This window comes from Filicampus tigris, chromosome 19, assembly GCF_054856515.1.
Source record: "Filicampus tigris isolate MCC_2025a chromosome 19, RoL_Ftig_1.0, whole genome shotgun sequence".
In the NCBI taxonomy this organism is placed as follows: Eukaryota; Metazoa; Chordata; class Actinopteri; order Syngnathiformes; family Syngnathidae; genus Filicampus; species Filicampus tigris.
This window is the reverse complement of record NC_141235.1, coordinates 13,631,674-13,657,751: the sequence shown is the minus strand read 5'-3', so window position 1 is coordinate 13,657,751 and position 26,078 is coordinate 13,631,674. Positions and strand designations below refer to the sequence as shown.

Genomic DNA, 26,078 nt, shown 5'->3' with positions numbered 1-26,078 from the left:
TTCCATAACACTTCCTGTAGTCTCCTTCAGCTTCAGCGTAAGAGCATACATGGCACGACCAAAATAAAATATATAGACCAACATATCACCATAAATGTCCGCTTTAGGCTTTTCCATAACACTTCCTGTAGTCTCCTTCAGCGTAAGAGCATACATGACACTACCAAAATAAAATATATAGACCAACATATCACCATAAATGTCCGCTTTAGGCTTCATGTTTCAAGTGGGATTAAATTAAAGTAGTCAAATCAGGTCAAGTCAAAGTCAAGTCAAGTCAAATTTATTTGTATAGCCCTTAATCACAGGAAAGTCTCAAAGGGCTTCACATATGCACCAGATCATATACATGACATCCCCTGATGTCCCCAGGACAACCTAATAACCAACAGGAGGGCAAGGAAAAACTCAAAAAAACCCATCTGGGGAAAAGTGAGAAACCTTGAGAATAGACCACAGATGGGGGAATCCCCCTTCCAGGATGATCAGGCTGCAATAGATGTCAAGTGGGCAAGATTGAACACACATTATAGTACTATGCAGTGTTTGTTAAAGTGATGTGAAAGTTAATCAAATGAAGTGCTGCAGGAAGATGACATCGATGAAGTGTGCAGGGGCCCAATGGTCAATGTAGAAATCTCCATAACAGCGACTCCGAGGATGTGGTCAGCCTCCAATCTTGTAGCAGTCGGTTGCTGTTGGATCGAAACAGCAACCTCCAATTCGGTCGTCATCACCTAGTTCCCAAGCCTGGGAAAAGGGGCAGAAAAAGAATAGAAGCGGCAGTAAACACCTCCACACTTCACTCTCCCACTTGGAGAAGGTGGGGAGCACTGTGAGGATCATGTTCTTTGATTTCTCCAGTGCTTTCAACACCATCCAGCCTACCCTATCGGGAGACAAGCTGGAGCGGGCGGGAGTGGCCCAACACCTCACCACATGGATCCAGGACTACCTCACAAACCGGCCACAGTATGTGAGGACACAGGACTGTGTGTCTGACGTGCTCCTCTGTAGCACGGGGGCCCCGCAGGGAACTGTCTTGGCTCCCTTCCTGTTCACCCTCTACACCTCGGACTTCAACTACAGCACCCCTACCTGTCACCTGCAGAAGTTCTCTGACGACTCTGCGATTGTCGGCTTCATCACAGCCCAAGATGATCGGGAGTACAGAGAACTTACTCAGGGTTTTGTGGACTGGTGCCAGCAGAACCGCCTCCTGATCAATGCGGGGAAATCCAAAGAAATGGTGGTGGATTTCGGTAGGTGCCATCACTCTTCACCTGCACCAGTGAATATCCGGGGAACAGATGTTGAGAGAGTCTCAACTTACAAATACCTGGGTGTTCATCTGAACAATAAACTGGACTGGAGCGACAACACAGACGCCCTCTATAGGAAGAGTCAGAGCAGATTCTTCCTACTCAGGAGACTGAGGTCTTTTGGGTTTCAGTGGACACTCCTCAGGAACTTTTATGACTCGGTGGTTGCATCGGTCATTTTCCAGGGAGTGGTCACCTGGGTAGGCGGCGTCTCGGCCCGGGACAAGAAGCGGCTGGACAAACTGGTCAGGAGGGCCGGCTCTGTCCTGGGCTGCTCCCTGTACTCTGTGGACTTGGTGGGGGACAGGAGGATGTTGGCCAAGCTGTCATCAATGCTGGACAACCCGGCCCACCCCCTCCAGGGCACCCTAACAGCACTCCACAGCTCCTTCAGTGACAGACTGCTACACCCTTGCTGTGCAAAGGAGAGATTCCGCCGCTCCTTCTTGCCTGCTGCTGTCAGACTCTTTAACAAGAACATTGTGTAGTCTCTACAAACTGGCGGACATTAGTGCATTTGTGCAGTCCTGCACCTGAGCTTATATCGTGCAATACCCAACATTCCCCACTACTGTAATACCGTGCAATACTCAACATTCCCCACTACTGTTAGTCTAGTTTTATTTTTATCCAATGCTGTTCCTTACATTTCACTACAGCACTGAAGCACTGTCACTTACTTAGAGTATTTTTCCTCTGTACTATGTATAGGCTAAAATGAGTGTTCCTCATACTTTTTATGTGGATGTATGTTGGTGTGTATATACATATGTATATACACGTTACTGCATATATTTACATAGGTTTGATCCTGAATGTTCTGAATGTTATACATTAATGGCTACATTATGCCGCCGTCCCTGTGTTACCTTTATCTTTGCTGCTGTAACTCTGAAAATTTCCCCACTGTGGGATCAATAAAGGCCTTCTTATCTTATCTTATCTTTTCTTAAAGAGGCCAAGCAAACAGTTCAACTAAATGCAGAATCGCACAAATAAGTCTTAAGTCGTGTTTTAAACATTTCTATTGAGATAGTGCCTCTAATATCCGCGGGTGCCCGAATAGAAAACGCTCTAGAGCCTGCGAACTTCGTTTTGGCTCTCGGGATCATTAAAAGGCCGGCATTTTGTGACCGTAGGTTTCGGATCGGAACATACGGTGTCATGTTCTGTGGCTGATTGTTATTTTTTTCAGTCCCTGGGTCTGGTGGACGGGCGGACCCTCCAGTGCACACCTGTTTGGCATGACAATCAGCTGGGTATATAGGTGCTGCAGAAGTGGAAGCTAGTCGCTGGAATATTTTTGCTGTTGGTCTGTTCTTCCTTTGTCGATCGCATGCTTACTTCCACAGCCTCGCAATACGTTGTTTAGCTTTGTCACACGTAAGTAATTCCGGTTTTGGTAATTCTAGATTAGGTTTGTTTTCTTTTGTTTCCAAACAATCTAGTTTAGCTTCTGTCTTTTGTTTTGACTTGTTTATTGCACTCATCTGTCTTTCTCCCAATTGGGCTGAGTTCCTTTGTTAATCTTTTGCTGCACTTCTGTTACATTTCCGTTTAGTGTTGTTTGTTCTTCCAGCGTCTAGTTCCACTGCGCTCCACCCATCCACTGGCTTTTCGTGTAATCGCGTCAGCCTTATGCTGATGTTGTCCTTTGTTTGAATTTATTCCTCCTTGCTCATGTTTGCGTGCTCCCTTGGTTTAATAAAGCTTTGTATTTGTTCACAAGTTTTGTTTGGTTCTGCTTTGGGGTTTTGGAATTCTGGCCACGTGATCGTGACAGAATATTCCGGCCACTAAACATGGACCCCACAGATGCTGAGCGAGTCCAATCAAGGGAGGATGGTTGGGGAGCATGAGCAAACAATAAAACTGATTTTAGAGACGTTAAACAACCTTACCACCTCATTTAGCTCCTTCGGTTTCCAATTTGAGCAGACATGTGCACAATTGACCGCGAGTAGGGATCCCCCTGGTACGTCTGCCACAGCACCTAACGCCTCCACTGCACCTGCAGCCAGCGCTTCAAACATTCGCGTACCCAACATTCCACACCCTAATCGCTATAGTGGGGAACCTGGTGGCGGCAGGCAGTTCCTTCACCAATGCACCCTTGTTTTTGATCAGCAGCCTTGTACTTATGCCACTGACAATTCTAAGGTGGCATATATTATGAGTTTACTTACCAACAAGGCTGCTGACTGGGCTATGGCTATCAGTAACAATAATCCGGAATTGCGCTCATCCCTTTCATCTTTTCTTGCTGAAATGAAGAAAGTGTTTGACCACCCTGTTAAAAATAAAGAAGCAGGGAGTAGACTATTGGACTTTATACAAGGGACTCAATCTGTGACAGAATTTTCCATACCCTTTTGCATTTTGGCCACAGAGAGTGGTTTTGACGAGCAGGCACTTTGCAGCATTTTTCGGCGGGGACTCAACCCCCGCTTGAAGGACGAATTGGCGGCACGTGATGAGACCTCTGGATTGGAGGAACTCATTGGGCTGGCAATCCGTTTGGACAACCGCCTACGAGAGCGCCAGAGGGAGCGTGCAAAGGAACGAGGTGGCCAGTCTGTGGGGCATCTTCCTTCATGGGTCTTGACGAGTGCAGGAGGCAGTATCGTCAACCCTCAGCTGCCGGATTCGACTGCGATGGTGGCTGCCTCAGTTTCCGAGGAGCCGATGCAGCTAGGAGGAGGTCGTCTTTCGGCCGCGGAACGCACCCGATGGATGCAGCTGAGTGTGCCTCTACTGTGGCCTCCCAGGCCACCGGGTTGCCAACTGTCCAAGAAACCCACGTCCGAACTCTGGCAACCCGAGAGATCATCGGACAGACGCACAGCCTCGTGGTACTCCATCAACTCCGCCCTCTGGTTGTTCCCAACATTCTTCGGCGGCAGTGTGAGTATCCCAGGGAGGAAGGAATTGCTTGCAAGAAGAGATTTGAACTCGATGGAGTTATTTCTTTAGGTGGGCTTAGCGTCAGAGCCGCAGCCCTAATTGATTCAGGAGTGGATGACAATTTTTTGGATGAGTCTGTTGTCCAGTTTCTGAAGTGTTCAGTTAGGAAGCTTGACGTTCCAAAAAGGGTGAATGACCTAGACGGGCGCCTCCTGGCGGTTGTAACGCATAAAATGGAGACTCTTTAGAGTACTTGGTAATCATCGTGAGTCTATTCAGTTTTTTGTCACGCCTTCCCACTCTGCACCGATAGTTTTAGGCATGTCATGGCTTAAAATGCACAATCCTAACATTAATTGGGACATAACAAGAATAGAAAATTGGAGCCCATTTTGCCATTCACATTGCTTATTGTCCGCTTTTTCCACACCATCTGCTAAGGAAGTCGTGGAAAAGGTTCACTTGGCTAATGTGCCTTCCAAATATCATGACCTACATGCGGTTTTCAGTAAGGATAAAGCGCAGTCTCTTCCTCCGCACCGCTCATACGATTGTGTCATAGATCTTGTGCCCAATGCTACACTACCACATTCTAGGCTTTACCATGTTTCCCAACCCGAGCAGGGGGCACTCAAAGAATACATATCTTCTTCACTTGCTGCTGGCCTTATTCAACACTCTTCATCCCCGGTGGGCGCTGGATTTTTTTTTTTACAACCAAAAAGGACAATACACTGAGGCCTCATTGACTACAGGGGTCTTAATGAAATGACTGTAAAAAATTAAGTACCCGCTCCCGCTGATCGACTCTGCATTCACCTCACTACAGTCTGCTAAGATTTTTTCTAAACTAGATTTGCGCAATGCATACCATTTGGTTCGAATTGGGGAGGGGGATGAGTGGAAGACAGCTTTTAACACTCCTATGGGTCATTTTGAATATCTGGTTATGCCTTTCGGACTTACCAATGCCCCTGCTGTTTTTCAGTGTCTGATCAATGATGTCTTGCGCAACATGATAAACAGGTTTTGCTTTGTGTACTTAGATGACATCCTTATTTTTTCCAGAAACCTTGTGGAACACATACATGTCCAGCTTGTTCTTCAGAGACTCTTAGAGAATAGACTTTATGTCAAGGCTGACAAATGTGAATTCCATGTAACCTCTGTACAATTTCTGGGGTTCATAGTGGAGAAGGGCCAACTCAGAGCAGATCCAGCCAAGATGCAGGCTGTGGTCGAATGGCCCACTCCTATATCAACAAAACACTTGCAGAGGTTCCTTGGGTTCACCAACTTCTATAGGCGCTTCATACGCAACTACAGCAGCGTGGGGCAACCTCTGACAAGGCTAACATCAACGAAGGTACCTTTCATTTGGACTGTTGAGGCTGAAACCCTGCTGGCTGTCGTCCTTGCGTTGCAGGAATGGAGGCACTGGCTGGAGGGTGCTAAGGTGCCCTTTCAAGTCCTGACTGACCACAAAAACCTCTTACATCCGCTCCGGCAAGAGCCTTAATCCTCGTCAGGCACGTTGGGCCTTGTTCTTCACCCGTTTTGACTTCTCCATCTCCTACCGTCCCGGCTCACAGAACGGCAAGCCCGATGCACTATCCAGGATCCCTTGCCCTGGTACTGAGGACCAAGAACCGGAGTCTATCTTGTAGGGGCTCTGCAATGGGAGGTGGAAGGTAAAGTGGCTGATGCAGCTAGGGGGACACAGGTTCCCGAGGACTGCCCTGCAGACAAGCTGTTTGTTCCTGTTCATCTGCGACAGGAGGTTCTTCAATGGGGACATTGTTCTAAGGTGGCTTGTCACCTAGGTGTGACCAGGACGAGGTTTCTCATCTCCCAGAGGTTCTGGTGGCTTGGGCTTCGGAAGGATGTTGTGGATTTTGTGGCTGCTTGCTGTGTTTGTGCCCGCAACAAACCATCCCATCGTCCCCCAGCTGGCCCATGGTCTCACATTGCCTTGAACTTCATTACCGGTCTTCCCAAGTCGGGCGACAATTCTGTTATCCTCATCATTGTTGACCGGTTTTCAAAGATGGTCCACGTTGTTGCCCTTCCGAAGTTGCCTTCTGCCTTGGAGACTGCGGATTTACTGGTTAAGGAGGTGTTCCGCGTTCACGGCATTCCTTCTGATGTGGTCTCTGACAGGGGGCCGCAGTTCACATCCTGTGTGTGGAGGGCTTTCTGTAGAGCACTAGGAACACCTTCCAGCCTCTCCTCTGGATTTCACCCCAGTCCAACGGCCAAACTGAGCGTGCGAACCAGGAGCTGGAGGCTGCGCTGCGGTGTGTCTGCCATCAGCATCCGTCTACTTGGTCCTCCCACATCCCCTGGGTGTAATACATCCACAACTCCCTCGTCAGCTCCGCTACTGGTTTGTCTCAGTTTAAGACTGCGTATGGGTTCCAGCCCCCGGTGTTTCCCTCGCTGGAACAGGAGACGTCCACTCTCATCTTCGTCGGGTCTGGCGGGACACACGGGCTGCACTGTCTCGTACTGCTGCGCGCAATCGGCGGCTGGATGACCGGCGTCGGACTCAGGCTCCTGTGTATCTTCCTGGTCAGGAGGTGTGGCTTTCGACTCGGGACTTGCATCTGGCGGGCGGCTCTCGGAAGATGAGTCCTAGGTTCATTGGTCCATTCATGGTTATCTCTATTGTCAATCCTGCAGCTGTCAAGCTCCAGCTGCCGCCATCCCTCAAGGTCCACCCTGTGTTCCACGTTTCTCTTAAGCCGGTGTGCTCCAGCACACTGTGTCCCCCATCGGTGCCTCCTCCTCGTGTGGTCGATGGTCAGCCAGTTTACACGGTGAGGTCTATTTTGGACGCCAGGCGTAGAGGCAGAGGGTGTGCAGTACCTGGTGGACTGGGAAGGTTATGGTCCTGAGGAGCGTTCTTGGGTCTCCCGCTCCTGGATCCTTGATCCGTCCCTCCTTCGGGACTTCCACTCTCTCCATCCCACTGCGCCAGGTATGCCGCCAGGGGGCGTCCGTTGAAGGGGGGGTACTGTCATGTTCTGTGGCTGATTGTTATTTTTTTTCAGTCCCTGGGTCTGGTGAATGGGCGGAGCCTCCAGTGCACACCTGTTTGGCATGACAATCAGCTGGGTATATAGGTGCTGGAGAAGTGGAAGCTAGTCACTGGAATATTGTTGCCGTTGGTCTGTTCTCCCTTTGTCGATCGCGTGCTTATTTCCACAGCCACGTCGTTTAGCTTTGTCACACGTAAGTAATTCCGGTTTTGGTAATTCTAGTTTAGCTTCTGTCTTTCCTTTTGACTTGTTTATTGCACTCATCTGTCTTTCTCCCAATTGGGCTGAGTTTCTTTGTTAATCTTTTGCTGCACTTCTGTTACATACATTTCCATTTAGTGTTGTTTGTTCTTCCAGCGTCTAGCTTCCACTGTGCTCCGCCCATCCACTGGCTTTTCGTGTAATCACGTCAGCCTTATGCTGATGTTGTCCTTTGTTTGAATTTATTCCTCCTTGCTCATGTTTGCGTGCTCCCTTGTTTTAATAAAGCTTTTTTTGTTCACAAGTTTTGTTTGGCTCTGCTTTGGGGTTTTGGAATTCTGGGCACGTGATCGTGACATACGGTATCACTAAGTCGACGAAATAGGAAGGTGCTAAGCCGTGCAGTATTTTGTAGGTAAGTAGCAAAACCTTGAAATCGCATCTCAAGTGGACTGGGAGCCAATGCAAATTGGCTAATATCGGAGTAATATTATCGAACTTTCTCGTCCTTGTCAAGAGTCTTGCTACGGCATTTTGGACTAAGTGCAGACTTTTAATACTAGACATGGGAAGACCAGAGAGCTAAACATTACAATAATTGAGGCGAGACGTAACAAATGCGTGGATTAAAATTCCTGCATCACTATTTGACAGAATTGGACGAATTTTACCAATATTATGGAGATGGAAAAATGCGGTTCTAGTAATATCCTTAATGTGCATTTGAAAAGACAGAGTTGGGTTGAATATAACACCAAGATTTTTTGTTGAATCACTTTGGGGAATAGTACATTTATCGAGCCTCAGAGTGGTGTTCAGAAATAGGTGCCGATGACGAGCAGGGCCAATAATCAACATCTCGGTTTTATCGGAGTTAAAAAGCAAAAAATTGAGAGACATCCATTGTTTAATCCCCGCAAGGGGATTCTAAATTACAGCAATTAGCCAGGTTTGTTATCTCGAGCGGCATATTTAATTAGGTATTGTCAGCAAAACAATGAAAACTAATGTTATATTCACATACCACCAAGCGGAAGCACATAGATGCTAAACAATAGGGGTCCTAATATGGATCCCTGCGGGACTCCACATGTAACTTTACAAAACTCAGAAGTCGCATTGCCATGAATTACATGGTGCGTCCTTTCTGAGAGGTAAGAATTAAACCAAGAAAGGAGAAAGTAAAATATAAAGTCAATAATGTTACTCAAAACAACTTTGCAGATTTGATCCCCTGCTGCCAGCACTTTCCCCCTGCCTATGCAGAGCGCATTTTGGGCTCCGGATGACGTCAATGTCGGATATATCCAACCTGGCCGTTCAGACCACGGTCGCAATGCAAAAAATCTGATACGTGTCGGATTTAGGACCACATCTGAAAGCGATCCAGGTCGGATTTGAAAAAGTCAGAATTGAGCCGTTCAGACCAGGGGTGGAGCCATGGGTGGGCCTGGGTGTGCACAGGCCCATCCAGATTGACACACTGCCCACCCAGTGAGATTCATGAAATATATACCTTTACATTTTTTGTAAAATATTAATCTAAGGCCCAAGCTGTTTTTTTAAAAGCATTTTTTATTTCTTTTTGCTATTTGGTCTTATTGGAACCTAATGCGAAGAAAAACTAAGCGTCATCTTTTAGTTTTTTGTATTGTAATGTGTTTTGTAAACTATTTTGACTGTAGTATGTAATAGTATGTAATACTCTTCTGAGACCACAAGATGGCAGTTTAACTGCCCACATATGTGTCCAAAACACCCACAGTTCCACAGTGCACATGCTTTTGGACACAAGAGCTAGAAAGTGCTGTCCACGTATATGGCCACTAAGCCTTAGGAGGTTAAATTATTTTTGAATTTGTGTTTCCTTGTGTGTGTTTTTTCTATTTTGTTGAACATTAAGAATGGCATAATTGTGGTTGTCAAAGTAAGATCTGAACTTCATATTCAGTTTGTCATTTTATTTGAATATACGTTGTGTCGGGACAGGAGGATTGTGCTCAGTGAGAGAAATATTCAGCCCACCCTGATTTTTCCAGGCCCACCCATTAGCCACATTCTGTCTCTGCCCCTGGTTCAGACGGTCATAAAAAAAATCAGATACAGGTCGCATATGGGCAAAAAAATCCAATCTGGGTTGCACTTGCCTGTGGTGTGAACCTAGCCTAACACATCTGTGAAGGCACCATTAATGCTGAGAGGTACATCCAGGTTTTGGAGAAACATATCGCTGTCCTATGAAAAACACTTATGTCCAATTTTTTTTTTTTTTTTTTTTTTTTAATTTTCACGTTAATGCAAAGTCTGTAACGCGGAAACACCATTCACGTAAAAATACGAAAATTGAAAAAAATGGACATAAATGTTTTTCACAGGACAGCGACGATATGTTGCCATCCAAGCATTGCATTCTACATGTGTTACAACAGCGTGAACTTTGGAGTAAAATAGTGCGGGTATGAGGCTGGTGTGCCTGCAGTCCAGAGCTGTCTCCCATTGAAAATGCGTGGCACATAATGAAGCATAAAATACGACAAAGGAGACCCTGTACTGTTGAACAGCTGAAGCTGTACATCAAGCAAGGATGGAAGAGAATTCCATGTACAAAGCTTCAACAATCCATTTGTATTATTGTATTATTTATTTTTGGGTAAGCCTTAACTATAAGACCGAAACATTTATGTGTAATAAATCTGATATTGTTTATTTTAATTTTTTATTTTATTTTTTAAATTCATTTATTGCTTGCATTTAAAGAATACATGGGAAGGAGATCTTGAAATAATTGCCTAATAAATCACAATGACAATATTGATGAGGGGGGATCGCAATACATTTTCTATTATTTATTTATTTTCAAAATTGTTCAGCCCTGTGTGTGGAGGTTCTTATTAATGTCCATTTATGACTTTATTTTATTAACATACTATTACTTATTGTAGGTGTTATTCCACAAAACGAAACACCTTTGAGGTCAGAGTAATGATGAGTCTTGAACGCAAACGACAGGACAACGACTTGGTCTTTACTATTTAATAAACAAAAGGTTGTACGAAAAAAAAGTCTTCTATTTGCCTGTTTGTTTGGTCAAAAAACTGTGTCGTTTCTACCATGAGCTGACCTCATCTGTCTAGCGTCCAGCTCACTCGAACTTAACTGTACACTCTCGCCAGTCATGTGACACTCTAACAAATAGGTACAATAATAAAGTATTTTAACATATTGTATATCTGTATATTATAAACAAATGAAGTCTAATATATGCATAAAATAATAAAACAATTATTTTTTACTAAATTATCAAATATGCAAATACTGTGTGAATATGTCAACATTGCATAATTAATGTAACACACAAAAAATTTACGAATATTAAATTGGCTCCTGCGGCACGGTGGTCGACTGGTTAGCACGTCCGCCTCACAGTTCAGAGGTCGTGGGTTCGATCCCGGCTCCGGCCTCCCTGTGTGGAGTTTGCATGTTCTCCCCGTGCCTGCGTGGGTTTTCTCCGGGCACTCCGGTTTCCTCCCACATTCCAAAAACATGCATGGTAAGTTGATTGGATACTCTAAATTGCCCCTAGGTGTGATTGTGAGTGCGGATGTTTGTCTCTGTGTGCCCTGCGATTGGCTGGCAACCAGTTCAGGGTGTCCCCCGCCTACTGCCCAAAGACAGCTGGGATAGGCTCCAGCACGCCCCGCGACCCTTGTGAGGAGAAGCGGTACGGATAATGGATGGATGAAATTGGCTCCTACACTTATTTTAGCTGCTTCTATTTACTAACTTTTATTTATTGCGTCTTATCCTCATACATGGTTTATATTTTAAGGTCTGTTTGGAGGACCACGATTGTGTGTGCAGACTCACGTTGCGCTGCGGTACTCTGGGCTCCATGCTGGTGACCATTGTTATTATTTTGTGATTATTTGTGTCTTGGCTTGTTACGGGATAATTTTTAACCTGTGTGTCTGCGTGTGTGTATTTGGACAAGTGCTTGGAGGTGTTGATTTTACTTAATGTAAAGCACTTGGAGTTGCATTTTATGAATGAAAAGTGCTATAAAAAATAATGTTTTATTGATTGATCTGGAATTAGAGGTTATGACAGTCAAATAATTATGCAGATTTCAAATATATTTTATTCTGAAAGGCTACAAGAGATTTGGACCCAAACAAAAACATGGCTGATGTATTGGGGGTAGTCTAGTAACTGACAGAAATGTTGTTCTATAATTATCAAAGGGAAGATAATTTGTATCATCTTACATTTGTCAATACCCACGTTTATTTATTAAGATCTCATTTTGAAATTGGCCTGCGTTCACAGTGCATTACCGTAATGCAGAGTACAATGAAAATCAAGTGAAGGCTAGTTTAACTTCTTACTTTTATAGATGGTAGCTTGACTTTTTTTTTTTTACAGATCATGTACATCCGTTCAATATTGTTAATAATAGTGCAGCAATAGCTTGAAATGGCTTGTTACGGTAATAGAACGCCTCCCTCTTGTGGCTGGAGTATGGTATTGTCGTTTTAAGACAAAAACAGGACGTAAACACAACAGGATGGAAGTGTTGCCGGAGGAAACCTAGCTAAAAAATAGCATGCTGCGTTTTAAATATTGTACCTTCCCCGTGTATGATTTTCCTTCTTTTATGGGGGCAGGACCAAGACGTTTGCCTGCAACACACGACGTAAGCGAAATCCCACAGACGACCACGACCTGCTGCATTTAGCCGAGTTCTATTGTGTTTAAATGCAAGTCTTGGACCGGAAGTAGTAGCATTTGGGAGTTTGTTGTGGGCAAACGACGCTTTAATTGTTGACTGCATTTGGCTGAAACCATTTGTTTCATGTAAATTCATTTAGAAACGAAATGTTTTAAATTGGAAGACTGCGCTATAGGCTTCAAAGAAACGAAAACGAAACAATTGGCATTTGGTGGGTATTATTAGTAGCCATGGTTATTTCCAGAAATAAAACACTGGATATCGTGCATTTACTTTCGAAATAAGAGCTTTTTAGTCTGATTTAGTTGTTCGAATAAACACCCGTTTCGAGGAAAGGAGATGTGCAACGTTGTCCTTGCAGACACAAAGGGATCTAGCCGTCTTGGATTATGGCAACGAAGGATGCAGACGAGGTCCCCTGTTCTTCAGGCATTAACAGTGGGGCTACTTTGAGTCTTACTGCGAGCAGAGGACTGCAGAGCGTCGGTCTCGGATGCTTCCCTTCCCCAGTCGCCGTTCGAAGACTGCCGTCTCTCCGAAATCGGGATCTGACACTAGGAGGTGCCCTGAAGAAAACAAAGGTATCTAAGTCACCTGCATAACGGCAGTAATTGATTTTAAATGTGAAGTCACTTTACAACTTGTGTCAAACTCAAGGCCCGGGGGCCAAATCTGGCCCGCCACATCATTTTCTGTGGCCCGTGAAAGCAAATCAAGCATGTCAACTAATGTGATGCTTGCTAAACTCTGTACCAAATGTCAAATTGTCATATGTAATGAATAATAACACTGAAACATAGTTACAAATTCATAACAGCCCTCCAAGGGAAACCCTAACTACAATGTGGCCCGTGAAAAAGATGTTTTACAACCCTGCTTTAGAATATGCGCGCAAGCTAACAACAACAACAACGTTCTCCTATTGGAGGAGGATAGGGACCCTGCTGTAAATACAGAACATTTGCAAATAATTTATCCCTGTAGATCAGGGGTCACCAACTCCGGTCCACGAGGGCACGTGTCCTGCAGGTTTTCAATCTCTCCCTGCTGTAACTCACCTGATTCAAATGATCAGCTCATCAGCGAGCTCTTGAGAAGCCTGATAACGATCCTGATCATTTTAACAAGTGTGTTACAGCAGGGAGAGTTTGAAAACCTGCAGGACAGGTGCCCTCGAGGACCGGAGTTAGTGACCCCTGCTGTAGATGCTCCAAGATGTAGGTAAAGCCCTGCTTTTGTCTAAATGAAACTTCTCAACTCACTTCAACATGGTTCCTTGGTACTAAATTGCCAAAGGATTGTGGCAAAGCACTACTTTTGGCTAAATGAAGCTCCCCATTCTCTTCAACATATAGTATTGTAGTTAATTGGCACCAAGATGCCACAAAATGGTGCCAATGTAATATGCCAAAATTCATCCACGACATTTACAATTGTCCCACAAATTTAAACAGTTACAGGTCAGGGATTTAAATGTCCAATATTGTCAAAATGCACAATTCACCCTATTTTTAGAGCCTCATTGAAATTAGCCAGTTTTTAGAGGGTAGTCCTGTCTCACTGACAGGGGAGGGAGTAACCAGGTTGCTATTGACTACTTGTGCGGCAGCACTAAATTTGAAGAAAGAAAAGTGAGACTTGACTTTTGCTTTGACAGGATAGTGTTTCGGCTTGCTCGCAGACATTTTCTGGATGTAGGCTACTCACAAAAATTAACTTTGTTAGACCTATTTGTAGAGGTGGGCGATATATATCGTTATCGATATCATCGTCAATCTTGCTTTCACGATGTGTCATTTTACATTATCGAGTATAAATACCTCTGACTCGAGTCAGTCGACGGCCGCAAAGTATGAGGAAATGCTAAAAAATCAGTGCGCATTGACGGCAGAGGAGGAGGAAGTGATAATCATTCGCCGAATCAGCGGGCAGGACCCGGTCACTGACTCTGTCCGCACTGCAGCCGAGCTGTTTCAAATATGAAGGAGTGTCGAGCGAAGATTCATAGCGAGGCGCGAGTCCACGTCGTCCGTAGTCTGTATATGATTTGGGGTTGACAAGACTGACGTCTGTGGGACTAACATTGTTAGATGTGCCAAAACGGTCACCGTGAAGGGCAATTCTCTTGCACCACGAGCCATACGGGTTACGAGGAAAACTTGGCGACCGCGCAAGCAAGCTAAACAAAAGCTTAAACACACACACTCAGAAAAGAGTAGCCGAGTTGAACCAAGAAATATAAACGCATGCACGCACTCACACACGCACACACTCAGTACGAGCAAGTCAAACGTGACATCCTGGATGATTGGTTAACATTCAGTTTACAGTCTTTTAGTCCGCATCATTCATAACCAGCCTGTATTCCCGAGGCATGTTGTTGCACAAACTACGATGGCTTATTAGTGTGACACCAGAATACACCCAAACATGAATTAAGTCTACATATCACAGCGATGAATGAGTGGTAAAATGCACTTTTCCGTAAATTGCAGTTTTGCTATTCAACTTTATTCTGAATTACGTTGGGCAATGTATTCAAATGGGTGTTGTCATGACGACGTCTTTTTCTTTTCCCTTGCTGGGTGACACTTGGTCACACGTCACATATCAAATACATTTTTTCTCATTCTGATTGCTGTAGTTAACACCTTTTTCTCTTTCTGATTGCTCTAGTAGTTGGCAGTGGTACACCAGTAATTACTGCAGCTCAAAATGTCACATCATTATGGAATAACAGCAGAGACAGTTAAATGACATTAATATTCCCCAAAATCGATGTAAGTCTTGACATAATGTTTTGTTCTTTTTTGTTAAATATTGTCATAGAATATAATTATGTTTTGCAGAAGCTATATTTAGCAATTTAAAAGAGATGTTGTTCACAAACGCTGTCCATCCAAAATTGGTCTGTGAAGCAAGTGCAGATTTAAAATATTTTTTGTAGAATATCCTCAAATTATCGTTATCGATTTTTTTGAAAAAATATTGAGATTTTTTTTTTTTTTTTGCCCATATCGCCCACCCCTACCTAGTTGTGTTACAACTTACAAGCCATTAAAAAAGTGATTTTTCCATAACATGTCACTTTAAAGTCAGAGTAGTCACATGGAAAATGCTAGGTGGGTTTAATTAAAAAGAAAAAAAAGGACTGTCATCTGTACCATTTTACACACAGTTTAATTAAACCTTTTTTCTGTTCTCCCAAGAAAACATTTGAGCCAAACATCAATGCTGTGAGGAAAAGCAAAGATGAGTAAGTGTTCATCATTAAAGAGTCCAATATAGTAATATATTATTTTGTCATTTTCTAACACTGGTCAAAAGCAAACTTTAATCAGAGATGGCTATTTGTGTCCCTAAATGTATGTTGACACTGATTTCAAAAATGCCTTCACTTTGTTTGTTGTACATCAGGTATTTGACATATTTTCATTGTTTTCAAGTTTGACCTATACAAGCTTGCCGCAATATGGATTTTACCCTGCGTTGTAACATTATATTTATATCTAGGTTTTTTCAGAAAAAAAATCCACCTGTTGCTGGACCTAACCCTTAATTCACAAACTTATGAAATATATTTCTATATGATATCATTTATTATGATGATTATTATTATGGAAATCGGATGTGCTGGAGAAAAAAACGAGGGCAAATTCGGAATCAGCGCAAAGAAATAATCAAGAAAAGTTTACTTGCATCTCTGATTAAAACATTTTGTAAAAATGTGTTGACCGGTGTAATTAGCACTTACCCACTTCAAATATATCTAATTGGAGATTAAAGGAAGAGATTCAAGTGACGCCTAAAAGAGAGCGCAAACAGAGGGATGATAGAAGAAGAGAAAACAGAGGCAGGAGGAAAGGGAAGCCACAGACTATCCAGTCTCACTCCATCTTTGAACAGGGTCCTGCTGACACGCTGCGGAAAACAGGTTCATGCCCGTTATATATTATGCAATGTTCCGTCTTTGCTACACGTTACACATTTTTAATCTTGCAGGCTGGGTTGCTGCTCCAGGAGTGTGTGAAGCCACTGCATTTCCTGAATGCAAAACTGTCAAAAAAGAGCCGCAAGACTCCGACCATGAAGATGAGTTACTCAGAATACTGCAGAGAGATGATGTGAGTAAATTGTCCTCAATGCACGGCAAAGGCTCTGACTGTCACTATGTTTACATGCAGTCAATAAGCCTTTTAAAACATGAATATTGGCAGTATTCTGATTTTTAAAAGCCATGTAAAACACACGCAATAACCCGAATGTGCCTTTATTCGGCATCGGAATACTGTCCCTCGAATGCACGGGACACTCTGCGCATGCTCAACCGCAAGGAATCTCGGTCTTTGTAGTGCAGGAAGTGCTTATATGCGCGCTGTTTGGTGCGCAACCCATGGGAAAAACACATTTAGTGATAAGCAAAACATGGCAAAAGCTAGAGTAAGTACGACACCACACTTTCAAAACGAGGAGTAAACCGTCTGCTTCATTCGTGGGGTGAGTGACATGAATATAATGTGACCCCTCATTTATTGCGGTTAATGGGGGGCCAGAACCCGGCGCGAAGTAGCATCTGTCTTATTATTATTATGACTATTATTATTATTTTATATAATATTCATTGTACAGTTTTATATTGGGGGGGGATTTGCGCCTCTGTTTCGCTGTTGCAAACCCCCGACATGGTTCCCACACTTCTAAATAACGCTTGTCGTCGTCGTGAAAAGTGAAAGTAAAAATGGCCGCTCCTTCTTCTTTTCCTGCTTTTTCTTCTTCCCTTTGTTGCCTCCTACTTCATTTAAAAACAAAGAAGAAGCACGGCCGCCGGAGGGGATCATGCATTAACTTTATCTTTGCACAATAACATCAATAAAGTCCTTTGGATAAAATGCAACGCGGGATTGTAGTTGCGGTAAGCTGTTTTAAGGCAACCTAAGACAAAAGTAACAAACACTTTCACACTTTATTTGGCGATGTCTTAAGTCGTCCGTGCCGCTAGCCGGTCGGGACCTGCGCTCACGAATTATAAACACAGCTCATGTACTGTACTATCCGATTTTTACAAAACTATTCGAGCAAACACATCATTACAAATATGGAGGAGAAAGTATCCGGCTTGACTCTGGCTAAATCAACGGTGCATTTGAATAGTGGACGAGACTAAGCGAGAGGCTGCGATGACGCGCACCGAGTCAGCTCACGTACAGTACAGTGTGTGGAAAAAGTAAATCCACTTGTGTTCTCGTTGGTCGATCTCTCGCTGGGAACGAGTCACCACCTTTTATGAGAGCCTGCGGGTATGTACAAAGCCTCCGAGTCAACTCATATCTTTGAAACAATGCGTCTTTCTGCAATATAGCTGCTGATATGGCTGTGTTGTTTCATTTTTAATTTGTTATGAATGAATCCACGATGCACCGTGGGCCCGAAAGTTGAAGCGCGAAGTAGCGAGGGATCACTGTAATGTGTTTTATTGACGGAAGCAAGTAACAAGCGGCAGTGACGTATAATTGCGCCATGACGTCCGCGCGGCGCCGTTTCAATCGGGTTATTTATATGTGGGGGCTAACTAGGGCTGAACGATTTATCGTTTTGTGACCGTAATCGCGATCTCAGACAACGCGATTTCGAGAGCGCCAATGGTGCCCTACTACACGCTGTCGCCCGTACTCCTGAATGTCATTTCGTTCGCGGCTGCTTGAATGCTAGGCGCTAAACTAGCTTTCCTTGTAGCAGCACGGTCTTTATTTCTACTATATGTAAGTCCGTGCAAAGCAGCAGCGAGCTGCGTGCTGCGCATCATCTCCTCCGTTGTGATAAATAAACGACCCCACTAACAAGTAGCGTTTTCACCGCGGTGGCGAACGAGGGCTCGCTAAATTTGCTAATCGCTAAGGTAAAATGCAGAGTTCAGAATAGCAAAATGCCTGACTAGAACCGCGTAAGGGTGGAAATCCAGCAGTTATGGACAGAAATGTTGTATTACAATCAACACGCACCTAGACAAAAAATAAGGCGAGGGCAACACTCGCCAACAGCTTAAATAACCCAATCACAAATATTCTCATTGTGACTTTTACACTCACCATTACTGTTAGGACCAAAAGATTCAAATAATACTATGATATGTATTTCAAGCCATACCGCTAAGCCCTCAGTCTCTGTTTGAAGCAGTTTAAAGGGACACTTGGATGAGCTTAACATTGGCACTTATATAATAGGTTTGCATGTAAAAATGACATCAGTACTAAAATGCCCACCCAAAAGACTGTAGTGATTTAAGGCCTTTTTTTTTTTTTGATTAGATTTACGACAAATTGCCCCGCCCCTTTTTGGGGCTGGGCTTGTTATTTTTTCGGTCTCAGCGGTCCACGTCACGGGAGGGAGCCAAGCGTGGTAATATTGCTCGCTTTGTCAGTTCTGTTGTCCAAAGCGGCGACCCATCGCCACCAAAATGCAAATGCACATTACTACTCTTGTCCACTTCAACCTGTGAAAGTATAAAAGTGTTCTGCACAATAGTTTGGATTTATTGACATAAAACGTGATCTCATCATGATCACCTCCACAAAATCAAAAATACTGTGGCGATTGCTCCTCCACTTTCACAGGCTGAAGCGGACAAGAGCATGAATGCGCACACGAACCCCGACTGGTTATATTTCGGACATTTAGCGACGCTAAACTCGTGTCAACTCTCAGGAGGCAGACGTGGATCTTTATTTACTTATTTATTTTAGCAAAGAAGCAGTGTGTGCTCGTCGCAGCATAAATCTACGTAGTTCTGCTCACTTCCACATTTCCTCATTCTCATATAAATCGGCCACGGAGAGGTTAATCCTTTTCACATTTTGAAGTGGTCATTAGTAAGGATGCCCACATAAATTTTGGTGCCAATTGATCGCAGTTTTTGGACATTATAAGCAATAAAAGTACAATGATTTCCAATGGAGAGTTTGGAATCGGTTCCTCCAGTGACTCCGGCCGAACAAGGATAGAATGGTAGGGGGCGAGGCCATTCTCCTCATTAACAAGGGGCGTTATTCATGGATTCACTTATTTCCTAATTTCTCCAAAATGAATGGATAAAATAGAAAATGACAACTCTTTTCATTTTCCTGATCAAAAAATATATCAAATGAACTTGTTAGTGAAAACATGGCCATCCCGGCCCCACCATCACTTTGTCTCTAGCAAAAATATGGGAAAAATATTGACTTATGTACAAAGAAGATGTACATTAGTACAAAATGTAAAACATTTGGGGGTTAAAAATGGGTTTTTATCCAAACAATTGCACATAAATGCATATTTATACGGCAAGTAGTACAGTAATACTTTACTTGAACCATTTTTAAAAACTCGAAAAAGGACTGCCTCCCTCACAAAACCCCTTTAGTGTCCTTGCATTATTAGAGTAATAGCTTTGAATGCTTTTGATGGTCTAATGGCATTTTGTGTCATGTTTGTAAATGTTACTGTGACTATTGCACTGAAGCTTGATTTTAAAGAAAACCGCAAATTAAATCGAAATCGCAACATCTGTCAGAAGAATCGCAATACAATTGTTTTCCTAAAATCGCTCAGCCCTAGGTCTAACTGTAGCCAGGTTTACATAGAGACTTTTTTGTCTCTGGTCACCTGGTTACGTGTGACGTGATCTATTCTGATCGTCCGTTTACTTGCTCCACCATCAGATCAGCCATGTTACAGCCGTGTGACGCGGAGATCGATGTAAACGTCACATCAAGATGGAGTTCAATCATCTATTTAGCACTATTTTAGAACTTTTACGGACAGACGCCCATTTTGTGGACGGAGGACGAGAGCTCTTTTAAAAAGGACTGACCAAGGAAGGGTGGAGGTAGTTTTTCGTCCGTCCCTCTAATCGTCCCTAACCGGGGTCATGTCCCGGAAAAAAAACACTTGATTACTATGGCCCGCAAGTGGAAGACGTTCGTTCTCCTCCTAAAATAACATTGCCTTATTTTGCAACAATTATTTTTATTTCGAAATAACAATAAAATGTGAAAACGAGCAACAAAACCCAATAGTATTGTGTTATTATGCAATCTTAAATATTCTCGTAATGTCCCCTGGCTTGTCCGCGTCATCATCATCATCACATCACGATGGTGGTTGCTGGCAGCTAAGAAGCTGTCTTACTTAAACAGTTGTTAAACAATTCAATCCGCTCACGATACTCCAAGTCGGTCAGTGGACGTGCATAGGAAATTAGCCAGGGGGCCGACGGAATATAAGGACAGAAGCGCTTTATAAAGACGAGGACGGACGGGGTCGGAGGACAATAATTTTTATGAATAAGTACAGAGGGACGAGGGCGGAAGACGGACTGGCAAAAAAGGGTAAAGTGGCATGCTCTGCTTTTATTAAAGCAGCATCTTGATAAAAACAAGTTAGCAGTACTTCAAAACAATTTCTGCCGTCGCAGATGAGCTCTGGTAAGACGCTGCCATTTTAAAGTGCGTAGACAACGACGTCATTTACGTCAAGACAGAGCATGCGCAGACCGGACGCAGCCTGGCCATTCCCATTGAACAGTCCGCTCAATATTCCGAATGACTGAGGAATCGGAATTCGGAATATGACTGCATGTAAACGTTCTGGGCCATGGCGGACTTTGTAAGTCCAACAACAGAGAAAATACATTTCTCTGTCTCGCTTAGCAAAATGACGGTTGCTATTATTGTCTGTTTGTTTGTGTCCCCAGTTCATATGTGATCCGAGTTTAAGGAATGACGCCAAACTGAAACCTATCCAGTTGCCTTTGTGTCAGACAAGCACAACATGTAAGAAAAGCAAGCTCTATCCAAACACGCCTATTCCATGACACTTTGACACTGCCGTTGTCTCTCGTTGTTTTAAAGCGAGCCGAGAGAAGCCTCTTGTGGGATTGCCGTCCGCTGGACCTCAGGTTCCAACAGGCCATAACAGAGACCAGCCATCTCTAGTGGAGAGACTGCAGAGTCTCTGCCTGTCCGGCAAGGAGGAGCTTTTCTTCTTGCAGTTACCCGACTGTATGCCTGTAAGAGCACAAAAAGCAGACTCAGAACCAAGATTTGAGAAAGTTGCCAAGGACAAGCCTCTGCATGGGAAAGCACAAGTGAGTCAACAGTGGGTATTTTGGTAATTATTTCTGCACAAAGAAGACACGTCATTTTTTGACCCATTTTGGGTGGGTCGCGGAGAGCAGTCAGAGTGTTTTTCTTGAAATTGGCTGTTCTCGTTGCCAAACGTTCTCATCATGGCAGGTTTAGGAAAAGACACGAATGGGACTGGGTGATAGGTTATGGTTTCCTTTGGCTTGGGTGTCGCTTCAGAATTATGTTTCGCCAAAAGCAGTCATGGGCCTGAGCTACGTGGCCCATAAGTGATTAAAAAAACACACACACAAAACACAGAGGGCAAAAAAACATGGAGGGCCACACTGTCATTATATTTGCTATCAACTAGGGGGCCGCAAATTATCCCGGAGGTTTGAGACCACCGCTGTGTATTTTATCACATTTATTTTCAAGTCAAAAACATGTTAAAATGAAAGAAACTGGTGGGATTTTACGAGGACAAGCTAGACCGCCACACTCGAGACTGATACCTTGCAAAAATATACATTATAAATGGAATATATATAATTAGGGGTGTAACGATTAATCGAAAATCGATTCGCCCTGATTAATCGATTCGATTAATCGAATATCGAGTTGATTGAATTTATCTAGAAAATTATGTCTTGAAACGTTTTTTCATTCCAGATGCATAATACATTTTGAATGTGAAGATCAAATTATGCTTTTGCGCCAAACATCATTGTGTATTGCGTTTGTGGATGGCTGCAGAACCACACAAGTGCACAGAGAGACAAGTATGGTAGCAATTTTTAAAAAATTGAATCGAATCCAAAATTGGGATCTTAAAATTGAATCGAATCGGGGCTTGACTGAATCATTACATCCCTATATATAATTATAAGTAGACATTATAAATTGTTATTTCATGCATGATATATTTGTCAAAATAATCGTCCGATTAATCGGCACCGGCCTCAAAAAAACGGTCGGGTCCTAGTATTATTTTGCACTCCTCACCCATGAATTACTGCGTCTGTCCTTGAATCTCTCCAGGAGTCTCCTTCGGCGAAGTGCTCACCTGTGCTGTCAGAATTCCCAGAGGGATTTCTGGGGAAGCTCCAAATACGAAAGTCCGGAAAGGTGGAGATGAAGCTGGGTGATATTGTCATGGACATCACTGATGGAACGGCTTTGTCATTCCTCCAGGTTATCAAAAGTGTATAAAAGCAATTATCAGATACTAAATAATAGACATTAATGGACATTTAAAAAAAAAACAATCACTTTTGTGTTGTTGTTTTCAGCAACTGGTGTCTGTGAATCTGTCCGACCGTAAGACTGGAGACATGATGGTGTTAGGAAACATCCAACATAAACTGGTCTTATCTCCAAATTTCCAAACTTTATTGGAACAATCAACACAACAGCAACAAGGATCCTGATCATCTCGTCGATCACATCTACGCCCATCTGTGTGTGTCGTATTGGCCCGCCTTCCAAACGCGGCAGCTTGGAGTGATACCTTCAATAATCAACTGTCATTGCAAATAACTGACTGAAAAAGAACGAGTTTTTATTCACTTTCAAACATTTAAAAAATAAAAATACAAATAAATGATTTTTAATTGTTCTAAAGTGTTAAAAAATGTTCATAATGTATTTTTAATTATAACCCTTTATAGTGAGGGATTGTTTGAATTAGTACAAAATAAGAATTTGAAGTTGTTTAGCTGTGAGCTATTATTCCACTGCTTTTTACTGGGGATGTAACGATTCATGGGAAATCGACATAAAATCGATTTAAACAACTTGAAATATCCATCGATGGAAACAAAAATAAAAGAATTGATATTGAAATTTTGATCACAAAAGAATTTGTAATGATAACAGTCAAATCTATTGTACATTTATTTATTGTCATGTTTAGTTCTGGCACTAACAAAACACTAAGACAAAAGTGTAGTTTAACTCGTTCACTGCCATTAACAAATTGACTTGTCTTTTCACAGACCAGCCATTCAAGCCCAGGAACTTATATATTTTTTTATTTTTTTCAAACATTAGGGTGAAAGAGGGTCTGCAAATGTCTGGCAGTGAATGAGTTAAACGGTCTAAATTAGTTCATTTTCATTTTTTTTTTGTAAAGTTACAAAAAGTTACTGTTTGTAACTAGGATAAAATGCAGATGTTATCTTTTGGTTGTAAAATTTGTGATTTTGTTTGTTTTCTTTTTTATATCGAATTGAGTCGAAATTGGGAATTGAAAATCGAATTCAGGCTTGAGTGAATCGTTACATCCCTACTTTTTACCGATGCTATGAGTTTTTGCCATGGTATCGTTTTCCGTACCGGCGTTGAGGCACGTTACGCAGGTATAGTATCGAGGTCAAAATTTTGGTATTGTGATAACACTACCATGATATACTTTTTTTGTGTAAACAACTGGTTTCAGCTGTCCCCTTTATTTTTGTAATATACTGTAAAAGCCTCGAAAGAGCGGGACTGCAACAAATAATGTGGCATGTATGCAGAAAAGATAATGCACAGGATTTGATTCCCCCAAATTCATTACTGCTAGCATTGCCTATGCTTGTTGTTTTTAAATTCAATATTCAAATGTTCAACAGTTAATTTGTTTATGTGGAGCCACTTTCGAAGGTTTTTAAACTATTGACTCCAAACATTGTTTTTAAATGACTTCAAGCTTTTTTACATGGCAAAATGGTTGTTTTTTCCCTCCTTAACGAGAGAGGTTTAATTTCAGTAACTATGGGTTTCATTTGCTGTTCATTGTTTCTAAAATACAGTAGTCCATTTTAGGGCATAGCCCCAATGGTTTACGTCTGTTGTTCAGATGTCTGCTTTTGTATTTCAGTAGCCTTGCTTTTGACGATGTTCTGTAAAGAAAGCACTTTTTATTGTTTAGTAATGTACAAATACATGTTTGTTGTAAAGGTGGTATTTCTGAGAATATGAAATGTTTCTTGTCTGGAAAAACTAGATGAGAGAACTGCAGTGACTGCGTCAAAGAACAAACTAGCCTAAAACTTACATTTGTAAAATATGATTGTCTTCTAATGCGCACTTTGTAAATACTGTTTGTAGTTTTGCTAACAGAGTTTTTCTTCTTTTCTGGTCATTTCTCGAGGGTTCTTCTCCTGAATTGTTACTCCCCCCCATCCACCTCCTTTTTTTCCTCGCGTTGTGGGTGTCAGGTCAACTTGACATAAAGTGGATGTAAATGTTTATTCAAAACACAATACAATTTAATACAAGGTAATATTCTGTAAATCCTAAGAGTATGTTCCTGTTAAGTCACACTCCTTAATATTACAGAACATTCAAAAAATAAAAAAAACCTAAAAGAAAGTTTGATGGCCGATCATATGTGAAATAATTTTTGGGGGATGATTGAGAATTGAGGAAAATATGAAAAGCATGTTTTTGTTTTGGGTAGTGTTGCAGAACGCCCGCGACCCTCATGAGGATAAGCCTTTCGGATAATGAATGGATGTTTCAGGGACGTGATAACAACATTTCAGTCATATGTGGATCTGCACAAGCTTATGTTACATAAAAATTAGTTAATAGCAATGATCCGACTTCAGTCAAGCTGCAATTCTTGTACACACTCCCAGTCTTCCTAGTGTGGAAGATACTGTCAAGTATAGCGCCAACTTAGCTGCATCGCATGACAGCGATGGACAAATGAAGCTTCATGAAGCACTTGTGATCATTTTGGACTACTCAGATGGCACTCTTGAATGTAATACATTTCCATTGCAGTAGCCTTTATATTTAACCCAAGAACACCATACAAGAGTAAAGAATATCCCAACATATCCAAAGTGCTTCATGAAGCTTCATTTCCCCATCACTAGCGCATGTGTGTACATTTGATACAGGAAAAGGAATATTCCAATGTCCGCCAGCACTTACAAAACTAAATGCAACATTCAAATACATTTTGATCCAATCCCATACGTTGGTCTTTTTAAAATGTACGAATTTTGATCGTTTCACCAGTTCTATATCAAGAGATTGTTTTCGGTGAATCACATTTTTTTCCAACACAGAAAATATTTCTACAACGCAGACTGAAAGACATTGGCAGCCATGTCAATAGACATTGCTAAATGAATACCTTTGAACATTAGCATCTTTCAGCTTTCCTGCATGAGATCACGTTAAATGTTGGAGTCATTTATTTTATATACATACAGTACAAATGTGTTTTGGCCATCTAAAGATAATAGCGGCTGCTCTTGATTTTGATTTGTGCACTTTTCTCTTAAGAAGGGAAGTCAATCAAAACATTTTTTTTTTCAAGAATATGTTCCATGCAGGTCCACTAGTTGAAACGAGGCATGCCGATTAATGTTGCGTTTGTGGAATATAAGTTAAGCAGCAAAATCCATTCCTTTTTAGCCACCTCAGGGGGCGGCCATTTTGTCACTTCTGTCGACTGAAAATGACATCACAGTTGCTCAGGGCCAATTGGTAACGACCAATCACAGCTCAGCTTCAGAAAACATGTCAGGCGTGACTGGTAGTTACCTGAGCAGTTGTAATTTTCAGTCGACAGAAGTGACAAAATGGCCGCCCCCTTAGATGACGAAAAACAGGGGGGATTAACTCTTATTCCACATATCGTCGCTGTCATGTGAAAAACACTTATCTCCATTTTTTTTCATTTTCGTATTTTCACATGACTCATGTTTCTGTGTTACAGACATCACAATAAAGTGAAAATTGTAAAATTTTCCAAAATTGGAGATAAGTGTTTTTCACA

General features: G+C 42.4%; 1 protein-coding gene across 3 annotated transcripts; it reads left to right on the top strand.

Moving 5' to 3' along the window:
• The first annotated feature begins 12,000 nt into the window (after nt 1–12,000).
• LOC147129611 (DNA-directed RNA polymerase III subunit RPC4) lies at nt 12,001–24,566 on the top strand. Of its 3 annotated transcripts, none has more exons than XM_086016839.1 (9): nt 12,001–12,161; nt 12,559–12,778; nt 15,407–15,454; nt 15,975–16,131; nt 16,200–16,321; nt 20,929–21,007; nt 21,086–21,321; nt 22,340–22,492; nt 22,591–24,566. In XM_086016839.1, the coding sequence occupies exons 2-9, from the start codon at nt 12,587–12,589 to the stop codon at nt 22,726–22,728; spliced, it is 1,125 nt and encodes a 374-aa protein (XP_085872965.1). In that variant the 5' UTR covers nt 12,001–12,161; nt 12,559–12,586; the 3' UTR covers nt 22,729–24,566. The 3 variants fall into 3 exon arrangements, with proteins under 3 accessions (XP_085872965.1, XP_085872964.1, XP_085872966.1); XM_086016838.1 differs by having other exon boundaries at nt 12,001–12,408; XM_086016840.1 differs by having other exon boundaries at nt 12,001–12,778; nt 15,407–15,453; nt 15,977–16,131.
• Nucleotides 24,567–26,078: the final 1,512 nt, after the last annotated feature.